The sequence below is a fragment of the Eutrema salsugineum genome, unplaced genomic scaffold (assembly GCF_000478725.1).
Source record: "Eutrema salsugineum unplaced genomic scaffold, Eutsalg1_0 scaffold_7, whole genome shotgun sequence".
NCBI classification, from domain to species: domain Eukaryota; kingdom Viridiplantae; phylum Streptophyta; class Magnoliopsida; order Brassicales; family Brassicaceae; genus Eutrema; species Eutrema salsugineum.
In genome coordinates, this window is record NW_006256486.1 from 1,751,540 (window position 1) to 1,771,701 (window position 20,162).

General features: G+C 30.9%; 2 protein-coding genes across 4 annotated transcripts; one reads left to right on the plus strand and one right to left on the minus strand.

Moving 5' to 3' along the window:
• Positions 1-1,637: 1,637 nt before the first annotated feature.
• Positions 1,638-2,793, plus strand: LOC18010380. Of its 2 annotated transcripts, none has more exons than XM_024150605.1 (3): positions 1,638-1,859; positions 2,141-2,278; positions 2,612-2,756. In XM_024150605.1, exons 1-3 carry the CDS (start codon positions 1,698-1,700, stop codon positions 2,621-2,623), a joined length of 312 nt encoding a protein of 103 aa, XP_024006373.1. In that variant the 5' UTR covers positions 1,638-1,697; the 3' UTR covers positions 2,624-2,756. The 2 variants fall into 2 exon arrangements, with proteins under 2 accessions (XP_024006373.1, XP_024006374.1); XM_024150606.1 differs by having other exon boundaries at positions 1,661-1,859; positions 2,141-2,280; positions 2,616-2,793.
• Positions 2,794-6,608: 3,815 nt separating this feature from the next.
• Positions 6,609-11,380, minus strand: LOC18010582 (protein NRT1/ PTR FAMILY 1.2). Of its 2 annotated transcripts, none has more exons than XM_006392887.2 (4): positions 11,131-11,380; positions 10,792-11,009; positions 8,206-8,765; positions 6,609-7,806 (listed from the first exon to the last, which is right to left on the minus strand). In XM_006392887.2, the coding sequence occupies exons 1-4, from the start codon at positions 11,225-11,227 to the stop codon at positions 6,852-6,854; spliced, it is 1,830 nt and encodes a 609-aa protein (XP_006392949.1). In that variant the 5' UTR covers positions 11,228-11,380; the 3' UTR covers positions 6,609-6,851. The 2 variants fall into 2 exon arrangements, with proteins under 2 accessions (XP_006392949.1, XP_024006155.1); XM_024150387.1 differs by having other exon boundaries at positions 10,792-10,933; positions 11,131-11,252.
• Between the last annotated feature and the right edge of the window lie 8,782 nt (positions 11,381-20,162).

Here is a 20,162-nt window from a genome sequence, read left to right on the forward strand (position 1 = left end):
GATGAAGATGGGTTTGGCATGCCGGAGAGATTGACATGATCGGAGCTTCCGTTGGGTACTCTGCCCAGAATGGATTCCATGTCTTGGTTGATTTCAACAATTCTTTTTATTCCACAGCCAAGATTCAAGTTTGACTTCCCTAGTTCTCAATTTCAATTATATTCATTACAAATTCGGTTATATCTAAGTATTTTTTTCTTAAATAAGTTTTACTAAATTAAATTAACGTAATACAAATGGTAATCTTAATATTTAGATTAATGTTTTATGTCAATCTCTTTTAATCTATCATAGATGATAAATGAAAGCTATTTAATTGGATCAATTTTAGTTAGATTCACGCTCTTATAGCTTTTCTATATAAATAATTAAATACCATGCATTATTTTATACTTGTCAAAATGTTATTTTAATGTGATAAAAAAAAGCAGGAAGAAGAGGAGATAGAGGAAGGTGGTAGCAAGCAAAGGAGGTTTCAAAGGGGCAGCGGTTAAGATTAGAAAAGAGGGCAGCGGAGAAGTTATAGCTCTATAGGAAGGATTTGGATGTCACAACTAAGTCCCAAGGTCAAAGACAAAGTACCTCATATTAGCAAGCTTTAAATATGAATGCCTCCAAAATTACATGAATCCATCTGTTCTATAATTCTCTTAATAGAAGAAGAAATGGAAAAAAAAATGATATGGAAGTCCATATTAACCAAATTGTAAAATTCTATTTATATAAGATATAAATGAAACCTATGAAACAAACATAAACCCGAGAATAGGTTACAGAATATTATAGCAACAAAAATAAATTCATGGTCATTTGCTTAGTTTCGATTATATTTAGTGTTATTGGTCCTAATACCCCATTATATTTCAAACTATTAATTATGGGTCTGCTTAGCGTAGACTGTTATTATTAGCTTTTACTTTAAAAACTTTTACGATAAAAATTTAACTGTTACTTTTAGAAATGATAAAAAAAACCAGAAAAATTATTTTTAAAAAAATTAATGAAATGGATTTCAAAGGAAAGCAAAAAAAAATGATAAGATTTAATTAATTAAATTTAGTTAATAATTATCTATATATAAATTTACAAAAAAATTTGAATAATTCTGGGGAAAGAAGAAATAGAAAAAAAAAATAAATGTATTAGTTTTTATAAGTTTTTGGAGTAAAAGCTTTTCCCACGTAGCTTTTAGATTTCATGAATAAAAATAAAAAGTTTAGCTTTTAAAACTTTAAAATTAATAAAGGAAAAAAGTGTGTTTGGCTAAAAAAAGACTTTTAAGACTGTAAAATAGTTTAAAGTTTCTATAGTCTACGCCAAGCAAGCTCTATATCTTTTATGTCTCTATTAATTTTTTTTAGCTCTTATTATATGATGATATATATGTCAATGATGATGGAAAAAGATATACATATATATGTGTGTTGTATATGTCAAATAAGAAATATATATATATATATATATATATATATATATATATATATATATATGAATTGGTAGACAAAAGCATATGAAGTTTGGTTTGGTTTTACAATTTGGTATCCCAAAGTTTGTGTCTTTACAAGATGTCCACAATTTTCTTTGGAGGTTTGGCAATAAATAGTCATATATATGGACTATGAAGATACAAAAAACCAAGTTTAAAGATGAAAACAAAATAGCAAAGCTTCATATTTATAGAATAGAAAGAATAAAAGATGGTAGATTCGGCCATCCTCAAAACGACAGCGTATTTGGAAGAGCTGGCCAAAGAAAGAAGCCATGCCCACTTTCCCGGTTTAATCCTCCAAGGCCTTCAAGTAATCTATGTTGGAAAAGGGATCGTACGGTGTAAATTGGTGGTAACACATCGCGTTTTGGTAAATGATTCTAAAATTTTTGTATGTAAATCCCATCAAAAGGAGGAAGAAAGCTTGTTAGGCCCCTCTTCTTCATTTTGTCTCTAAGAAGAATAATATCCGAGAAGACGCTTTAGCAAAAACTCTGTTCTCTTATCAACTTTATCGCATGATTCAAATTTTATTTGATTCTTTATATGCAATACATATAGTGGCTCTTCGTTGATGACAAAAAAGTTGTGTTTGATACTAGTTTTGATGAGTGTCATATTGTATTACTATTAATACACGTTCATATTTAGACCGAGGACAGGACTTTTCACACCGGAGCCATTGCGACGCTGATGGAATTGATGGGAGCCACCGCGGTGTACTCAGCCGGAGGATCTCATGTTTCGGTTGATCTCAACTACTCGTTATATTCGACGGCCAAGTTTCAAGTGCGACTTCTCACTCTTATTTTTCCTCTTTGTTCTAGTATTATCTGACTAGATAAGTTAAAATTTTTTAGTTAACTTCTTAAATAGTAAGGAATCTCATTAACATTTTGCTAAAATTTATTAATATTAAATATTTTGTTGATAAAATATAACTCTGAAGATCATATGGTATCTGGTTCGGTTATAATTACCTATAGTTTAGGTTATAGTTGTATTCGTGTGTATATATATTATCAAAGAAACCATACAAAATGATTTTTCTTTTGTTTGTATCGATTATTAGAACTTTTATTAACATAATTAATTTTATATTTAATGTGATGAAAAATCTAGGAAGAAGGATAGAAGCAAGAGTGGTTGGGAAGAAAGGAGATCTAAACTCAGTAGTAATTGAGATTCGAAGAGAATGTGATGAAGAACTCATAGCCACAGGTAGATTATGGATGAGGATATTGATGACACCATTTAGCATCAATGTCAAACACAATGGTTTTGATCAAGTTAGTAAGCTTTGATTGACATGAATTAAAGTTGTCATGCTATATATAGCATTACTTAAAAATCAAAATTATATTGATTGAGATTTGAAGAATATGCGTGTAAGAAATCATATTTGGCCTAGAGAAATATCAATACATACGACGTACATAAATTAGTTAGATAGCTTTAATTGATGCATGGCTCCAATCAAATCCAATTAGATATCTATTTACCATGCAAGTGGTATATCATTGTCAAATCTCAATGTTATTCACAGAGCCGGCCCAATAAGTTTGAACGTCTAAAGCCCAAAAGTCTATTAATAAAATTTTTTCATAAAATGCTGAAGCTTATATCTGTAGCCTCATGTTTGGAGGGATAAACCACTACACTACAACACATTTTTTCAATAATTAATGCCTTTAATTTATATATATTTTTGGCGTTCTGAAGCAAGGGCTTTACCTACTTTAATCCAGAACCGGCCCTGGTTATTCATTTCGTTTGAAAATCTCCAAATAAACCAATCATTTTTGTTAGATTTATTGCGATCTCTGTACTGAATATCACTTATTATTAAACCATCAAAAATTCAAAAACTGAACAAACATAATTAGACTAACTATATAAAAAAACTTAGAAAAAGATAAATAATAATTTTAGACTAAATCTCAATAATATTGATATGTTTAAATTTTTATGCAAGCAAAAAAAAAATCTATTTTTACAAAAAAAATTGCATCAAGTTTTTGAAGTTTTCTATAGCTAATTTAAACTAGAAAAAAATATAATAATTTTTCTTCATCACTTAGCAAACCAAAGCTGGATCTCTGAGATAAAAAAAAAAGATCTCAATATTATTAATCTCTATAAAGCTGAAGAACCATAATTAGATTAATTGTATAAAAAGATCTAGAAATTTTTAAAATAGAAGAAATATACGCTGCATCACAAAACTCGTTTTCCAAAAGTGAACTCACCTTACCGTGTTGATCTGATTTGGAATGTTTAGTATAAAGAGACAAATCATAGATTTTATTGTATCAACTATCAACCAACGACAATAGATTAGTTAAGACCTAACTTAGATGGGAAAAGCCAATTAATATCGCAATGGCTTAGTGAGTGATTATCATAAATACAACAAAAACTGTAATGATATCGTTTATATAATCACAGAGAGAAGATATGGAAGATTCGCTCGTCCTGGAAATGAGATCATACCTCGATGGCTTAGCCAATGGGACAGGCCGTAGCCAACTAGAAAACCTAATCCTTAGTGGCCTCAAAATAATCCATTTGGAAAAAGGGATTTTACGATGTAAATTTGTCATCACCGAACGTGTTTCGGTGAATATTACTCTATCTTTGTCTTTGCTTTTCTTTTGGTTCATATATATAGTAGTTTCTAACATTTTCTATTTCGATATATATATATATATATATATATATATATATATATATTTTATCAATTCATAAACCATATTGATTATCTTCTAAATGTTGGTATTAGATGTTTTTGTTATTAAGCAGAGTTAGGTGTTTCTAGACAGCTTTAGGAGAATCTAAACAGTCTTAGGCGGTTCTATGATGTCTTTAATCAATTAAAAATAATTTTAATTTTTTGTTTGTAATTTCTCATATTTATAGTTAAATTCTAATTTTTGACTTCATAGATACATGGTTACAAAAGTTTATATGTTGTTTGATATCGTGAAATCGCACGAATATTTTTTTTTATTTTCTAATTTGTCATTTATGGTTTAACATTTTTATTTCTAAAATAGATGTTTTTGTAGAATTCACATATATGTTTTCTATTTTTTTTTTTAGTAACAAATTTTTCTTGTGATTTGAACTTTTAACCTATTTTTAAGATTTAGGATATTTAAATTTTATTAGTTATGAATCATGATATTTTGTATTATAATATGAGTTTATCTTCTAAACGCTTAAACCGTCTTACAAACACCTAAATGATTTTTTAGACATTAGGCGATTAATCAACACTTTAAGTCCTTATAAAGCCAAATTTCATTTTAAGAATTATTTGTCTTAAAATTGACCAACACCAGTATGGTAAAACTATTATTGAGTTGAAAGTCTATAATCATTCACAAAATATATGTCATCCCTTTGTATTATTGTTAGCAAAGCAAAAATAAACAAGAAGGCTACGAACAAATTTTTAAGAAAAACCAAAGCAATAATTTACGGATATAATTATAAACTTAGAAGGGTTTAGACATTCGATTATTCAAGTTCTACTCAGTGACTGTCATTTGACTCATTTTTGTTTTTTATTTTTTTTCAAAGGTGAATTTTATTTTCTTACATTTGTCTGTTGAAATATTAAAAAAAAAAATATAAATGCTTAAGTTTCTGTAATAGTGCAGGTCCAACTGCAGGAAACAGTAGAGATAGAAGGAAGGTCTACGGGGACCGAAGGAAATATGAAGGCAGTGATGGTTGAAATTAGAAGAGAAGGAAATAGAGAAGTTATAGCCGGAGGAAACTTATGGATGACTCCAACTGCCCTCAGCCTCAAAGACTTGCCTCCTCCACTCCACAAAACAAGCCTTTAATTAATATTCATATACTTCTCTGTAGTGACATATTAGTTTTTATGCAAAAGAGTCATAAGTGACATTAAAAACACAATGTAAAATAAACGACACTTCTCAATCTTTTCATTTACCCGGAGCATTTTGAATAGAATTGCCTCATCTTAATATCCTATACTCTTGTTGGTAGCGAGGAAATCGAGTGGTACTACTTTTATTTCTAACTTTAGTAGTTATGATTTAGGTTTTCACATTTTTCAACATTACCAGCTTTTTAAATGTTTTTGAGAGCTCATAACAACAATATCACTGCAATTAGTCACCTACTTGCTAATTGTTACTGTAACTATGTTGTACAAGATTATGTGGGTGTTAACATGTTAGTGTAAACATTCTTAATACATAAAAGAAATTTCATTAAAAAAAATACATAAAAGAAATATATATATCTAGAATGTATACCAAAATCTAGAGAGAGTTTTTTCTTCCAGATTTTACTGGTTTCACTTAATAGGTGGAGTGTTGGACTTTGATAGCTCATACATAGTACTTAGTCCGCAATATACACATTTTGTTTCTTAAGTTCTTTTCAATATTTTTTTGTTGATTTTTTTATTAAGGACAATCACAATATTTTCTCTACTTAATTATGCTGCGATATAATTACTCATTTACTCTTATTTTAAAACATGGAAATAGCAAATGTTTTCTACTTTTATTTAGCAACATAAGTTTTACTAAATTTGATAGTTTGTTTGTACGAGTATTCGTTTTATAATATTTTTTCAAATTAGTTTTCTTGTTAAGAGAGAAGATAATGTATGACACGCCGGAATGATTGCTAGTGCCTAGTATGATAGACACATCGGCGCTTACACCGCAAGCTTGCTCGGTGAAGGTTTCCTCGCCACAGGTAGTTTAAATTTACTCTTCGATCTAGTTGAAGACTCAAGTCAGCAGTGTTGGTCCAATTATTAGAAGAGGAGGGACTAGAGATGTACGTAATAGCAATGGCGGAAGAAATTTTCTTCGTTGGGAGCATAAATAGATGTTGATTGTGTGACACTTGTTAATACACTTGTCCATTGTGGACATCTGTCGAAAATAAGTATTTCTTCATAAGATCTGTCTAAAAAAGTAGGTTTACAGAATTTTTTTAACTTCAAACTTGTTGAGATAAATTTATATGCTTTTCATTTTGCATTAATATATTGTATATGAAATACATATATATGGGAAAGAATAAAAGGAAATAAAACAACAATATACACAAAGAAGTCTCCATCAATCGCAATAACATATTATACAACAAACAACTTGGCCTGTAAAAAAATTACATACCCAAAAATCATAAACCTTTTTTTACCAAAAACCCTAAAACGCAAACACACACTAATCTAATTACACATCTATATATAGACCTTAATACTGATTAACAAATAACAACACGCACACCAATGCAATAAATACCAATTCCTATGGTTTTTGGTCCCTTTTTATAGACAAGATGCAATCTTGCAAGATTTTTATTATTCTTTAACATTTTTAACAACTTCACTTCGATCTTCCTTCTCGAAGCCTTTCCCAACAATGTCAAGCAACTCCTCTTCCTCTCTTACACCATTAACCCTACCATTCCTCATCTGGTCGAACAAAGGACCATACGACCAGCTACATATTGCGTAATAGATCACATTGATGAAGCTCATGATGGCGAGTAGCCAGTAATAATAGTTGTAGTGACCCTTGTTGATGTTATCTGAAACCCAACTCTCCTTACCATTTCTTGAGGTTAGTTCATTGACCGCATTGAGGATCACGCTAGCCAGTAGACTAGCCACAGCCATTCCTAGACCGAACAGAGATGCCGCAATGCTAGACATGCTTTTAGGAAACTCGGTGTAGAAAAACTCGGTCTGTCCTATTGCAGTAAGAGCCTCTGCTAATCCATGTAACACATATTGTGGCACAAGCCACATCGCTGAGATGTCTACAACAGCATTAGCATTGTTAGCATACCCTTGGCTTAAAGCTTTTTTCCTTCTGAAGTTTTCGACCATTGCGGAAATCGCCATTGCTAAGAATGATATGAATAGCCCTAACCCCATTCTTAGCTTAACGCTGAGCCTAAAAGGTCTACCTCGGATCTTTGAAACTAATGGGATGATGGCACGGTCATATAGAACGACCCACATGGCTAGGGCTATGATTGTGAACATACCGAATGATCCAGCTGGTACTTGAAAGCTTGAACCATGGCGGCTCAGACGCCTGTCCATGGAAGTCGCTTGCAGCAACTGAAACGAGCTTTGGCTAGTGTTTATGGACATCATTATGCCTGTGGACCATATTGGTATGACTTTGATCAATGCCTTGAACTCCTCTACTTTTTCTGTTGTGCATAGCCTCCATGGATTCAAAGCAAACCCATCTGACCCAATCTCCTCCTCACGGTTGCTTATTAAACAAGCTTTATTCAGAAACCTAATCAAGAGAATATCAAACGCAAAAAGAAAGCATCATGTTTCCTGTATAACAAGCTATATTCAAAAACTCAACCAAGAGAGCTTAAAAGTAAGAACAGTTCACCATGTTTCATAAAGGGCATTATCAAAGTAATGAGAGATCATCATATTCCCTATATAACAAGGGTTGTTCAAGAGAGTATCAAAAGTGAAGAGAGTGTAATGATCATGTTTCTTGTAAAACAAGCTTTTCTGAAACCTAATAAAGAGAATATCAAATTTAAGGAAATCAGACATTATGCTTATTGTATAACATGCTTTCTTTAAGAACTAATAAAGAGAGTATGGTCTTTCTTGCTTGTGAAAAATCCTCGAACTGAAGACACTTAATAATTATATGTGTATATATTAGGTTTACCTCAACTTGGGACTTGGAGTTTTGAGATCAGAATCTTTCATGTGATAATAACAATCAAAAGAGTCCTGATTATCTGGTAGGCTTAGCTTCCTGTTCGCGTAAGCTGCAACAACAACTTGAGCTAAACCCGTAAAGAGACTCTTGGTCACATTGCGTCTAACATAGAGAGGAGACGCTAGAACGAACAGCAAAGCAGCAATCACCATGAGAACTGCGGGTACACCAAATCCGATTCTCCATCCGAGATGCTCTTGAATGTAAACGATGCCCGTGAACGCAATGAGTACAGCAACAGCTGACGAAGCGTAATACCAACCAAAGAAACTTTCAAGAACTCTTTCGTTCTTTGGGTTCTCTTTGTTGTCTAACTGATCAGCTCCAAAGGCTAAGGAACACGGTCTGATCCCGCCTGATCCGATAGATATAAGGGCAAATGCAGAATACAAAAGAGCCAGCTGAGGTGCGGTTGCAGACCCACAGTGGCTTTCGGCCGTTGTGGGATCACAAGGTGATGGCTTCACTTGTGGTAGCATTGCTGTTAGCCATAGAAGGACCATTCCCTGTAATATGATTCACAAAATGATTATTGATTAATTGGTTTCGATTTATAAACCCCGGTTTACTTTGAGCAAAACATTACATATCGTCACGTGACTCACGTCTAAACATTCTTAATTAAGTACGTTAGAGAAAACTTCCAAGAAGAAAAATCCAATATTTCATATCGACAACAAAATCGTGGCCACGAGCACACGTTGGTAGGTCGAATGTGAAGTCTTAGGTCATTAACCCTACCAAAATATTTTTGCTAAAATTAACCCTACCAACATTAAAAAAAAAAAAAAACAATTTGATAGGGATAAATAGTTGTACCAACATGTCAAATCAATCGATATAACGAAATTTAAGCATTTGATTTTCAAGTGGATGAATAAACCTACAATAAGATTATTGTCGAGTTTGCCTAAGAATCGGACAAGTTGTACAAAAATATCGTCAAATTTGAAATTTGCTTAAGCCAATAACCTATATGTCGTCGTCGCCTTATACTATAAACAAAACTAAGAATTGGGTCATAACAAATAACTAATTCGAAGACGTCATACATTGTGAGTGAATTCCGGGTAACGTATAAATCGTGCCAAGAAAATGTGTTCGAGAAAAAAGCTTTTTTTGCTTTTACTTTTTTTTTCCCTGATAAATCATGTAACTTGAATTGAAAAATAAATATATTCAAGTTAGAGAGACATTTTGTTTCCAAAAAAAAATACTCTCTCTGTTCAAAATTATTTGATGTTTTAGAAGGTTTTTTTTGTTCCGAATTATTTGATGTTCTCACTTTTCAATGCAAAATTTAATAAATTTTTATAGTTTTTAACCTTTTATATTCTACAGATTGTCTTCTTATTGGCTGAATGATATTTAAATAGATTATAAATAATATTTTTAGTGTAGGAAAAATAAAAATTAAATGAATCCTTAAACTGTTTGCAAAAACCTTAAACATCAAATAATTCTGAACAGAGGGAGTAATAATAATCAGAACCGAACCGGACCTAGATAAAACCAGACTAAACACGTTGATGCATAAACATATAAGTTTAGGATAATAGAAAATTATGTGTATGTAATATTTGTGTAACTTTTTTTTTCTTTTATGAATTTTGATGTAATCACACACCTTTTTTAGATCTGAAGAAATGGAATATTGTCACATCTGAAATTATGGTTCGCATTGTGGTCACTCATGAGTCACTCACACCACTTGCAAGGGATATTTTAAATTAAAATTTTAATAATTGAAAAAAAATTAATTTTTTAAAACACATGGAATTGGCAGGCTAAGAAATTAATTTGAAAAGGACATTTTTAATGTAACAAAAACATAAGAAAACAATAACGCAGCAATGTTTTTCATAGGACGAGTCCTAAATGTCTCACAAGTCACATGCAAAGTGTGAAATTACTGTACAATATTATTATTACTGTATAGTATTTTTAATTGAATAGTATATAATAATAAGACGTTATATCGTACTACAGAACCACCAAGGCAATGGTACATTAACGATGAATTATGTCGATATTAAATCAACCCACTCCAATATTATTATAAAACTAAATTCAATTTTTTATTATAAAAATATAGCCTAAAAAGTAAACATAAAACCTCGTACCACTACCCTTCATTTAATTTTTAAAAATTAAAAAAAAAAATCGCAAATTTTTGGATTAGTATAAAATTTAAGTGTTTTTATATAACGGGAAAAGGTAAGAATCATTTAAAATAAGAGTTTTCCGTTTTCGAAATCAGTTACGGATTCTTCTATCAGTCTAATGATAAGTACAATTGTAAGTAAGTATCACAAAATGACAGCTAGATCAGTTCCGGTCTAAAAACCAAGTCAGATTGTTTAGAACTTAGAAGTCGTATTTAACCGGCCAAACCGGATAGATAAACCAAACATTCCAAAAGGCAAACAAAATTGTCAGAGAAGTGCCACAAACAGATTGGCTAATTAAGACAAACCGGTTAAGTGAATCTTGGTAGATGAAGAACCGAGGAGGAGAGAGATGAAAAATTACCAGGAAGCTGGAGAGGGAAGCAATGGAGATGGTGAGAAATCGACCTAAATAGGAATCAGAGAGAAAAGCACCCAAGAGAGGAGTGAAATATGTTGCAGCAGACCACATGAAGAGCACATTTGTTCCTTTTGCTACTCCAAATCTGTAATCCGTAATTAGATACATAATCATGTTTGGTAATAATCCATAGCTCGCCACTTTCTCGAACGCCTCGTTTGCTTCACCATAATTAAACAATAAAAATGAGAGATTTATTTTTATGAGAAATCAAAGAGCGGTTACGTTTTCAGAAGTGGATTTTTATTTTTTAAAGATATATTTTGGGGGGGTTAAGTTTACCTATGATGAAGGGCATAGTGATGATTCCACCCTTTGATTTTTTTGCTCCATTGAGTTGGATTTGCTTAGCTTCTGTTTCATTTGGAGGGCTCTCCATTGTTTCAATTTGGTTGGTGGATATAACACTATAATCTGGTGAGTATATATAGGAGAGAGACAGAGAAAAGCGAATGGAAGAAGAAGAGGAAGATCTTTGTCTTTGCGAGTGATTTGAGAGTTAATGTGATTTTGTTTTCAGACACAGAGGAACCTCTGTTTCATTTTCACAGCGAGTGGGCAATTAATAGTAAACTATAGGGGGAAGGAAAAAAAATGTTTAGTAAAATTATATTAAAAAGGGAATTTTATATTTAGATGGTGTAATGAGAATTTTAAAAATTACTAACATCGACGTGAATAGAAGTAATTAGATATTTTACCTAATATATTCTCTGCTATTCGGATGGAATTTTCTATTGTTACTGCTATGTAAAATATTTGTACATATATATTAACATCAATGAAACATAAGAAAAAATTATGTAACAAAACCAATAAGATTTTTTTACGTAACAAAACCAAAACACATAAAATATTTGCACATTCTTTTAATTCCAACCTACGAAGAATGGGGAAAAAACTCTACTTGGTAACTAAAATCTTCAGGCTGAATTATATAATATATGTGATTTTCTTTCTAGTTACACATATCTTTTCTTTGATGGCTAAACAAACTTAATTGAATTTTTATAAAGATATAGATGCTAAAATTATATTATATGCGTAATTAAATATTAAGGGGAATATATCACCATTCTACTATGGAACAGATATTCATAAGTATTGTTATACGAACCAAAATTATTTTTATTTTGAAAACAAAAACGTTTACGCTATTTATATTCACTTGTAAAGTTAGAATTAAGTACCATAAACATTAAGTAATAAAAAAATTAAACTTTCATTTTTAATAGTTCTAAAAATAAAGTCAAAGTTAATCCATTCGGCATGAAAACGAAATCCTTACTTTAATACACTCAAAAATGAAAACGAAATTATTGCATGTCAGGTGTATCATATTTAGTTAAACAATGTATTGAATTATCACTAGTTGTATCCTTAGTATGACCGATCCTTTTCAGGTTATAAAGTGGTGACATAACTTGGTGGAATTTTATGAGGAATTGGGTGAAACACATCATTTTAGTACAATATATCCCATAGCTAAAGATTTGTGATCTGATCTCCAAGCTTCAGCTGTGTGGCATCTCACGACACACCAAGGGGCTTCCCATTGCCAAATTAAACGTTTCGAATCTTAACTAATTAACATGATTCGTTAAAAATCACCAATAATTTTTACCTAATTCCATCAATCATAATTAGTCAAATTCCACCTTTACCATTTAACCATAGTCAATGTCCGTAAAGGCGTAAACACACAAATTAATCAATGTTTGCTTACCAAAAAGAAGTATTAAATTGATCATGGATGTTCACTACTTTCATGCCGCATAAAACTGTGCTCCGTATATTGATAGCCGAAAACAGAAAACAAAACAAAAGTTTTAGAACCATAGTATATAAAAAAATGTAAACACAATTCTTCATCCTTTGTACAATAAACGAAGTAGATACCTTTCACATCCGATTAATGAAAAGGAATGGAACAAAATCATAACAAAAGTATCGAAATAATTGAGCAAGGCAAACATCCCATGAGGTTACCAGACTTTTCTTTTTTCGCTGTCTCTCATTTCTTTTTCTCTTTTTTTTTTCCCCCCCGTTAAAGACTTTCTTTCCTAATTATTTTATTCTTTAATATTTTAGCTTAAAAAATAAAGGACTCATTAAAGTTAGTGCAATCATATTAAAAAGCTTTTGTTCCGGTTTCGACCCATCAGTCATAACTCTAGTAAGTCAAGCTGATTAAACAGTACTGTGTCAGAAAATCATCATAGTCTCATCCTCACAAATTGTTGAATAAATTCAGTTCAATATTTTATAATTACCTATTGTCGATTTACTATTTAAAAAAAAATCTATGTCCATTTCTTGTTTGTGTTTTTGGGTAGAAAAAAAGATATGTAGTGTTGAACGTGGATTCACACGCGTCAAACAAGTCAACTTATGTTGGAGAGTTCGGAGATTTTCTGTTAAATTAAGCTTAGGTCGACAACGAAATAAGAACAAATTTTAAGATATGGTGAGGTGAGTTTGATGAGGTGGCGAGGTGAGTTTGACAAGGTGGCGAGGTGACGAGGTGAGGTGAGCTTGACGAGGTGACGAGGTGAGGTGAGCTTGACGAGGTGACAAAGTGAGGTGAGCTTGACGAGGTGACGAGGTGACGAGGTGAGATCAACTTGACGAGGTTACAAAGTGAGGTGAGCTTGACGAGGTGACGAGGTGAGATCAGCTTGACGAGGTGATGAAGTGAGGTCAGCTTGACGAGGTGGCAGATAATTTGGCGAGGTGATGATGAATTTGGCGAGGTGGGAGTGATTTTGGCGAGGTGATGGTGATTTTGGTGAGGTGATGGTGAATTTGGCGAGGTGGGAGTGATTTTGGCGAGGTGATGGAGATTTTGGCGAGGTGGGTGTTCTCATCCCTTGGCGAGCTATTTCTCTTCTCCCTTCCGAGATCCTCTTTCTTGGTCTCTTCTTCTCTTCTATTTTATAGTGAGCGAGTAGGTGATGTAATGACGGTGGATTGATTTTGTGGGCTTTACTAATGGGCCAAAATTGTAATGCTGGTGAATTTTGATGAATCTATTGAGCTAAATATAGGGTGCTAAACCCACCTCCAACATGTAGCACAGTAACATAACCTTAATGTGTGGAAGTATTCAATGTTATTAAATGTACAATAATGCAATTCATTGAAAATTTTGTGAATAAAAAAAAAGCGACAATGATGCGAGTCCCTGCGAGTGAATGTGAGAGTCTTAAAAGAAAATATTTATTGTGACTTTATTCATTCCCCTTGCACGTGGGTGTCGGATTCTCTGAAAGCTCTTTTTCTTTTGGATATACTATAAAGTTGTGCTGTAAGTCTATTAGCAGTTTAGCACTTAGTAGGTTTTTTTGTTTTTGTCGTCAGTAGATTTTTAATTGTAATGATATAAATATTTTGTTATTATATTCAAGTTTTTTTTTGTAGTATTAGTTTGAGTCGTCTAACCACCTTAACATATATTTATGAAAACTTTAGTTCATTTTCACTAATACATTATTGAAAGGATAACAAATGAAAAAAAAAATGAAGAAAAACATTAGCATATTAACAAAACAAAAGAAAAGAGATGAAGAAAAACATGTTCTCTAAAAAAGATAAAAGAAACTCATATATAGCTCATAGCTCAACCTAATTTAGTTCGGATTATGCAATTTAAAAGTTGACAGCCGCCAAATATGAAGTGATTATAAAAATAAATATAATTATATACTATAGAAACATTGTGATTGTGTTAAAAAAGCCAGACTTGAACGAAACTATGATAAGTTTTTGATTTAGAACTTCTGTAGTTATTACTTAAAGAAAAGCAAAATAAATTGAAAGCTCGATTAGACACTTTTATATATTGTAAATTGTAATCTTTGTGGATCGATCGTGGGAAAGACTGTAGAAGATAAATAGTTGAATACATTATCATTGAAAGATTACTTGAATTGCACGTTAACCAGAATTGATTTCATTGCTTGTTTCAATAAACAAATAATAATAAAAAGTTGTGTCAGAGTTCATCAGGCACATATTTTCTCCATTGTTTAAGCCAAAAAATTGTTTTTTGTCTGTCTCAGTTCTTCTAAGTTCTGACTCAATTTTCACCCACTCCCCTGCAAACATTTTTATGATTTAATGCTTTCTCTTTTACACAACAATAATTAGCTTATGTCTTCTTCCTCTTTTGTGTTCATTATGCTTTGTGCGGTGGTGATACATTCTAATGTCATGCCCGTAATTGGTAATATTCAGAATCGCATATAACTACTACGTCATTAGACAGTGTCTTATTCTGGTACTTAATTCTGCAGAATTATTATTGATATTTAGATACAATAATAGCAATATATACCCACAGATAATTGTATAATTAGTTCTCTCTCCTAAACACTGTTTGTTGTTCACTGTTCATGTGGAAAACCCCATTTAACCCTTTTCTTTTTTTATCTTATTACATTCTTTCTTTCTCTATCTTCAATTATAAGAAAATGAAAAAAAAAAAGAAGAAGAACGATGAAGGATGGAGTAGCTTGAAGTGTAAATTGGTGATATTGACAGTGACAGTGAAAACAGTAGTTCATGGTGAAGGTGGTAACGGCTATAACGACAGCGAAGATAGTAAAACAACGGCGATGAATATGACTCCACCATCATATTGGTTATGCTGGTAGACGATGGTGATTGTGCAGTGCCGATGACATTGGTGATGACATAATGGTCACCGTATTGGTATAAAATTTTTGATTTTGTTATTAGCAAATATTATTTTTATTACAACGTTAACATGTATTAATTTCATTGTTAACATGTTACAAAATATCATATATTATTTGTTAGTACGTTAACAACTAACAAATAATATTGTTAACACGTTAACAAGCATCATATCTTATTGTTATCACGTTAACAAATCTCATATATTATTGTTAACACGTTATTAGTATCAGATATTAATGTTAACATGTTAACAAATAGTTATCTATTAAAAGTTAACATCTTATCTAAATGTAAGCTTGTTGTTGTATTATTCTATATCATATATATATATATATATAATTGTTATCATGTCAATTATATAATTTTATCGCGATATAGTAGTTATCATGTTAAACAAATAGTTAACCACCATATTTTCAAAATGTATATAATTTTTTGATGATGAACAGTATCTGTCGATAAAAAATATATGATGAACAATATCATCAGAAGCTGCGATGAACAGTGTTACTGACATATCTTGTCGGAAAACAAAAATCTCAAACAAATGACATTTGTGTAAATATGTAATAGAAAAGGGATATTTTTGGTTGTTTTTTATTTTCTCTTTCCTATATATTTAATTTTTAGTTATCCATTGTATTTAGTTAATTTTTTAGTTATTCTTTGGTATTGAATTAATTAACTCATTTAGATATTCTGATATTTCAATAACAAAACAACATAATTTCCTTGTATAAAAAAGTCATAATTAACAATTGTATTATAATTATGTTTATTTTTTATTTTTGTCAAAAAGAAACTAAGTTTAATTTTCCTTTATAAACCTTTCTGTTCACTGTCGTTTTTTCACGATTTCAACATATTAATGATTAAGAATAGGTAAGTATGCCTTATATATTCATACAATCAGCAACGGTATCATGGTGCACGTATCAGATATACTCAAGCTTTGTCTAATTGCATGCTTTTGAGATAAAACCTCCCATTTTTTATCAGGATTGAGCACTTGATTTTCTTTGTTAATTAGTTCTTAGATTTCGATTACAGGCATTAAATAGGTAGTCAAATAAAGTATTATTGTAATCCGGAAAAGCCAGGGGTATGAACCTTCATATTAAAACAGATTAATTCAAAAAGATAATACAAAAATATTCTCATCTAGATTTTAAGATTTTATCACACATGAGTTAGTAGGGTATTCCCCTCATTACACACACTCCATCTACCCTTTTTTATATTTGAATCCCGTAAATTTCTAAACGCTGGGGATTTCTGATTGTATTTCATTTGCAAAGTGGTTGAAAAGAAAAGAAAATAACGTGCATTTGTTTTGTGTTCTTTCCCCTGTCCTTCGTCTAAATGCACGAACCCATGTCTTTGACTTTCAACTCTCGTGTCCTCTCTTCTCGCATAAGTCATACGTATTACTCATTAAACAAAAATATTATTCTATTTTCTTGTTAAAAATATATATATTGTAATTTGAGACCCCTATATACCGTCGACATCTATAAACCAATTTTCTTTTTTATTCTAAGAGATGTAACAAAGTTCATTTATGTGAAAATTATTTATAAGTTCATCATATAGATGCTGGTTAATATGAGTATATTAGTTTAACAGATTCTCACCCAAAAAAATAACTAATTTAACAGACATTATAAAAATAACAATAGAATTATATAAAGATATTTAGGAAGAGAATCTTTCATTAGTAAATTTCAAGAATCATGATAAATTTATATGTAGTGGACTCTTTAATAATGCCTCACAAGTTACAAAGTATGGAAAAAGTGTATTTATGATGGTTAAATTATGTGTACTTATGTGAAGGTAATAGTGGATAAATTATGATGGTACACTACGATTAGTACTAGTAGCATGATGGAATTATATAGTGTGCGGTTAATACATATATATATATATATTCTAACAATTTACCATTTCTAAATTCTAATAGTTGATTTAAGAGTCCATGTTTTTAACTCCATAGTTTTTAGTTCCATTGTTGTAAAAAAAAAATCTCAATTCCATTTTGCAAGGACGTGTAGGGGTGTGCTTCGACATAAATGTAGTCATAAATATCGTTTCCATAGTCGTTTAGACATTCTCTCTGGATGATTAGGTTAATGAAAGGACGACAAAAGGATAAGAAGATTCTCTTTCTTTATGGGCTATTATATCTTAAGTGTTGTCACTATAAGGTGTTTGGTAAAATGGATTTTCAATTATAAGATCAAATTGGAATATTAGTCAAACCTAATAATAATAAAGGGACCCTATAAATTCACATGATACAAAGTGAAGCATACACAGTGGATGACAACAAGAGAGAGTAGGTTAAGGGCAACCATTACACTTACCCACACCACATTGTATACTTTTTACTCTTTTTCATCTTAAGTTTTACTTGAATGAGCTGAAGAATGCCATTCAGACTTCAGAATCTCAGTGGAGTCATGAAGCTAATGATAAAATCCTTGACAAAGTTTTTGCTTTAATCGTTTTTTTTTATTTGACATTTCAAGTTCATTCAATTCGAATTCTTCATCCAAATTCATAACAAAATTTCAATCTCAAAAATACTTGTGAACATGCAGAATTAGAACAGAGAAAATATCGATTAAAAAGAAAGTTAAAAAAATAAACATAAGTTTTTGCTTCAATCGTTTTTTTTATTTGACATTTCAAGTTCATTCAATTCGAATTCTTCATCCAAATTCATAGCAAAATTTCAATCTCAAAAATACTTGTGAACATGCAGAATTAGAACAGAGAAAATATCGATTAAAAAGAAAGTTAAAAAAATAAACATAAGTTTTTGCTTCAATCGTTTTTTTTATTTGACATTTCAAGTTCATTCAATTCGAATTCTTCATCCAAATTCATAGCAAAATTTCAATCTCAAAAATACTTGTGAACATGCAGAACTAGAACAGAGAAAATATCGATTAAAAAGAAAGTTAAAAAAAATAAACATAAAAATTTTAAAGTTTTTCATGATAATTTCAAAATATTCTAGTTGTCTATGAATATTACATGATATTTTAAAATTTCCAAAAAGTAACTTGAATTTTTTTAATGGGCATTAAATGTGATCTACTTTATTCCTCGGGCAGCTTTGATTATATATTAGTTGAACTGTTGAAGAATCAATCGGGGATGCAGTTATTTTCATAAAATGCTAGAATAATAATAATGGAATCACCCAGCAAATTAAACATGTTGATTAAAGAATTGGAAAAAAAAAACATCGATGATGAAAGCGAGAACTATATATTTAAACAATTTTATTTTTGTAGAGAAATTTATAAAAATGAATAGAGTAAAGAAAAGAGAATAATACAAGTAACGAGATACAACAAAGTAGAGACTTCTCTCATCATTTATCCTTTTTAGCTTGTATCTAGTAATTTCGAGACTGGTTTCAGATCTTATCTCTAAACACTACATCATTTGACACGTTAAATCAGATTTTTTTTTTATTGATTGTACAAAGTATATGAATACAAGAGAGCATTTTTTTAGCCACATACAAAAAAAGCTGCATCTGCTTTTCTATGTTTTGTAAATACTAAAACAAGATGTCCATACCCCCTTTATCAAAAAAGGGAAAGGAAAAAAAAACGAGAGGGCCAATGGGGCAACGACTATATGAAGATAGAATCAGAAAAATTCTACTATATCCGAGACCAGGCTTATTTATTGCGAAATTCTACTATAATAATGTAACTGAAAATGGGACGAGATGGGTACGAGCTCATATATTCGTACTTCGAAGTAAACCAGCATGAGAAAATATAGAAAATGGCCATAACAAGACATTTTCTCGGTTTACATATTCACTGGACTATTTATCTCAGATAATTATTCATAGCTTGACACAGTGCCGTGCTTAGATCTGCAGTGGCTTTAGGCGAACTAAAAAATGTGGCCCTTAGTATAAAAATATTATTTTAAACATACAAAAAAATAAATAATAACCGAAACTATAAAAATTCTAAAACATAATTTTTCTTCGTTTCTTTCCTAAAAAATTATTTACCACACTCACATAATCGAATTTTTTAACCACAAATCAGACGGCTATGTAAAATGTAACCGGAAACCGACTGACAATCCGGTCGGACTTTTAAAAACCGGATAAATCTGAAAAACACTAATTAAAATTTTCTAAACCGATGGATCCAGTCAAACTCAAATTTTGTTTAAACGTTGGTTTTTAAGTTCAAAAAGATTTTAATTGATGTTGCTACTTATATTGAAGAAAAATTATAGGCCTCCACATTTAGATATGGATGTGAGACTTTTTTTAGTTATACTTATTTTAAGTTTTTAGTTAAATTTCCTTTTCAAATTTTCTTTTTTTATGTTTGAATATCCATAAAAATAAATATCAATAATACTAGTATATGAGCTTATCTCAAAGAAATAACCCAACAATATTTACCTCATTAACTATATACATAAATTAGTTAATAAAATTGTGGCCCTAATTTTTTTCCAATTTTTGGTGGCCTTAGGCTAATGCCTAATTCACAGGACATGAAGCACGGCTCTGGCTTGACACATAAAATGGTGAACAATTTGTGAAGGAATATTGTCCCACA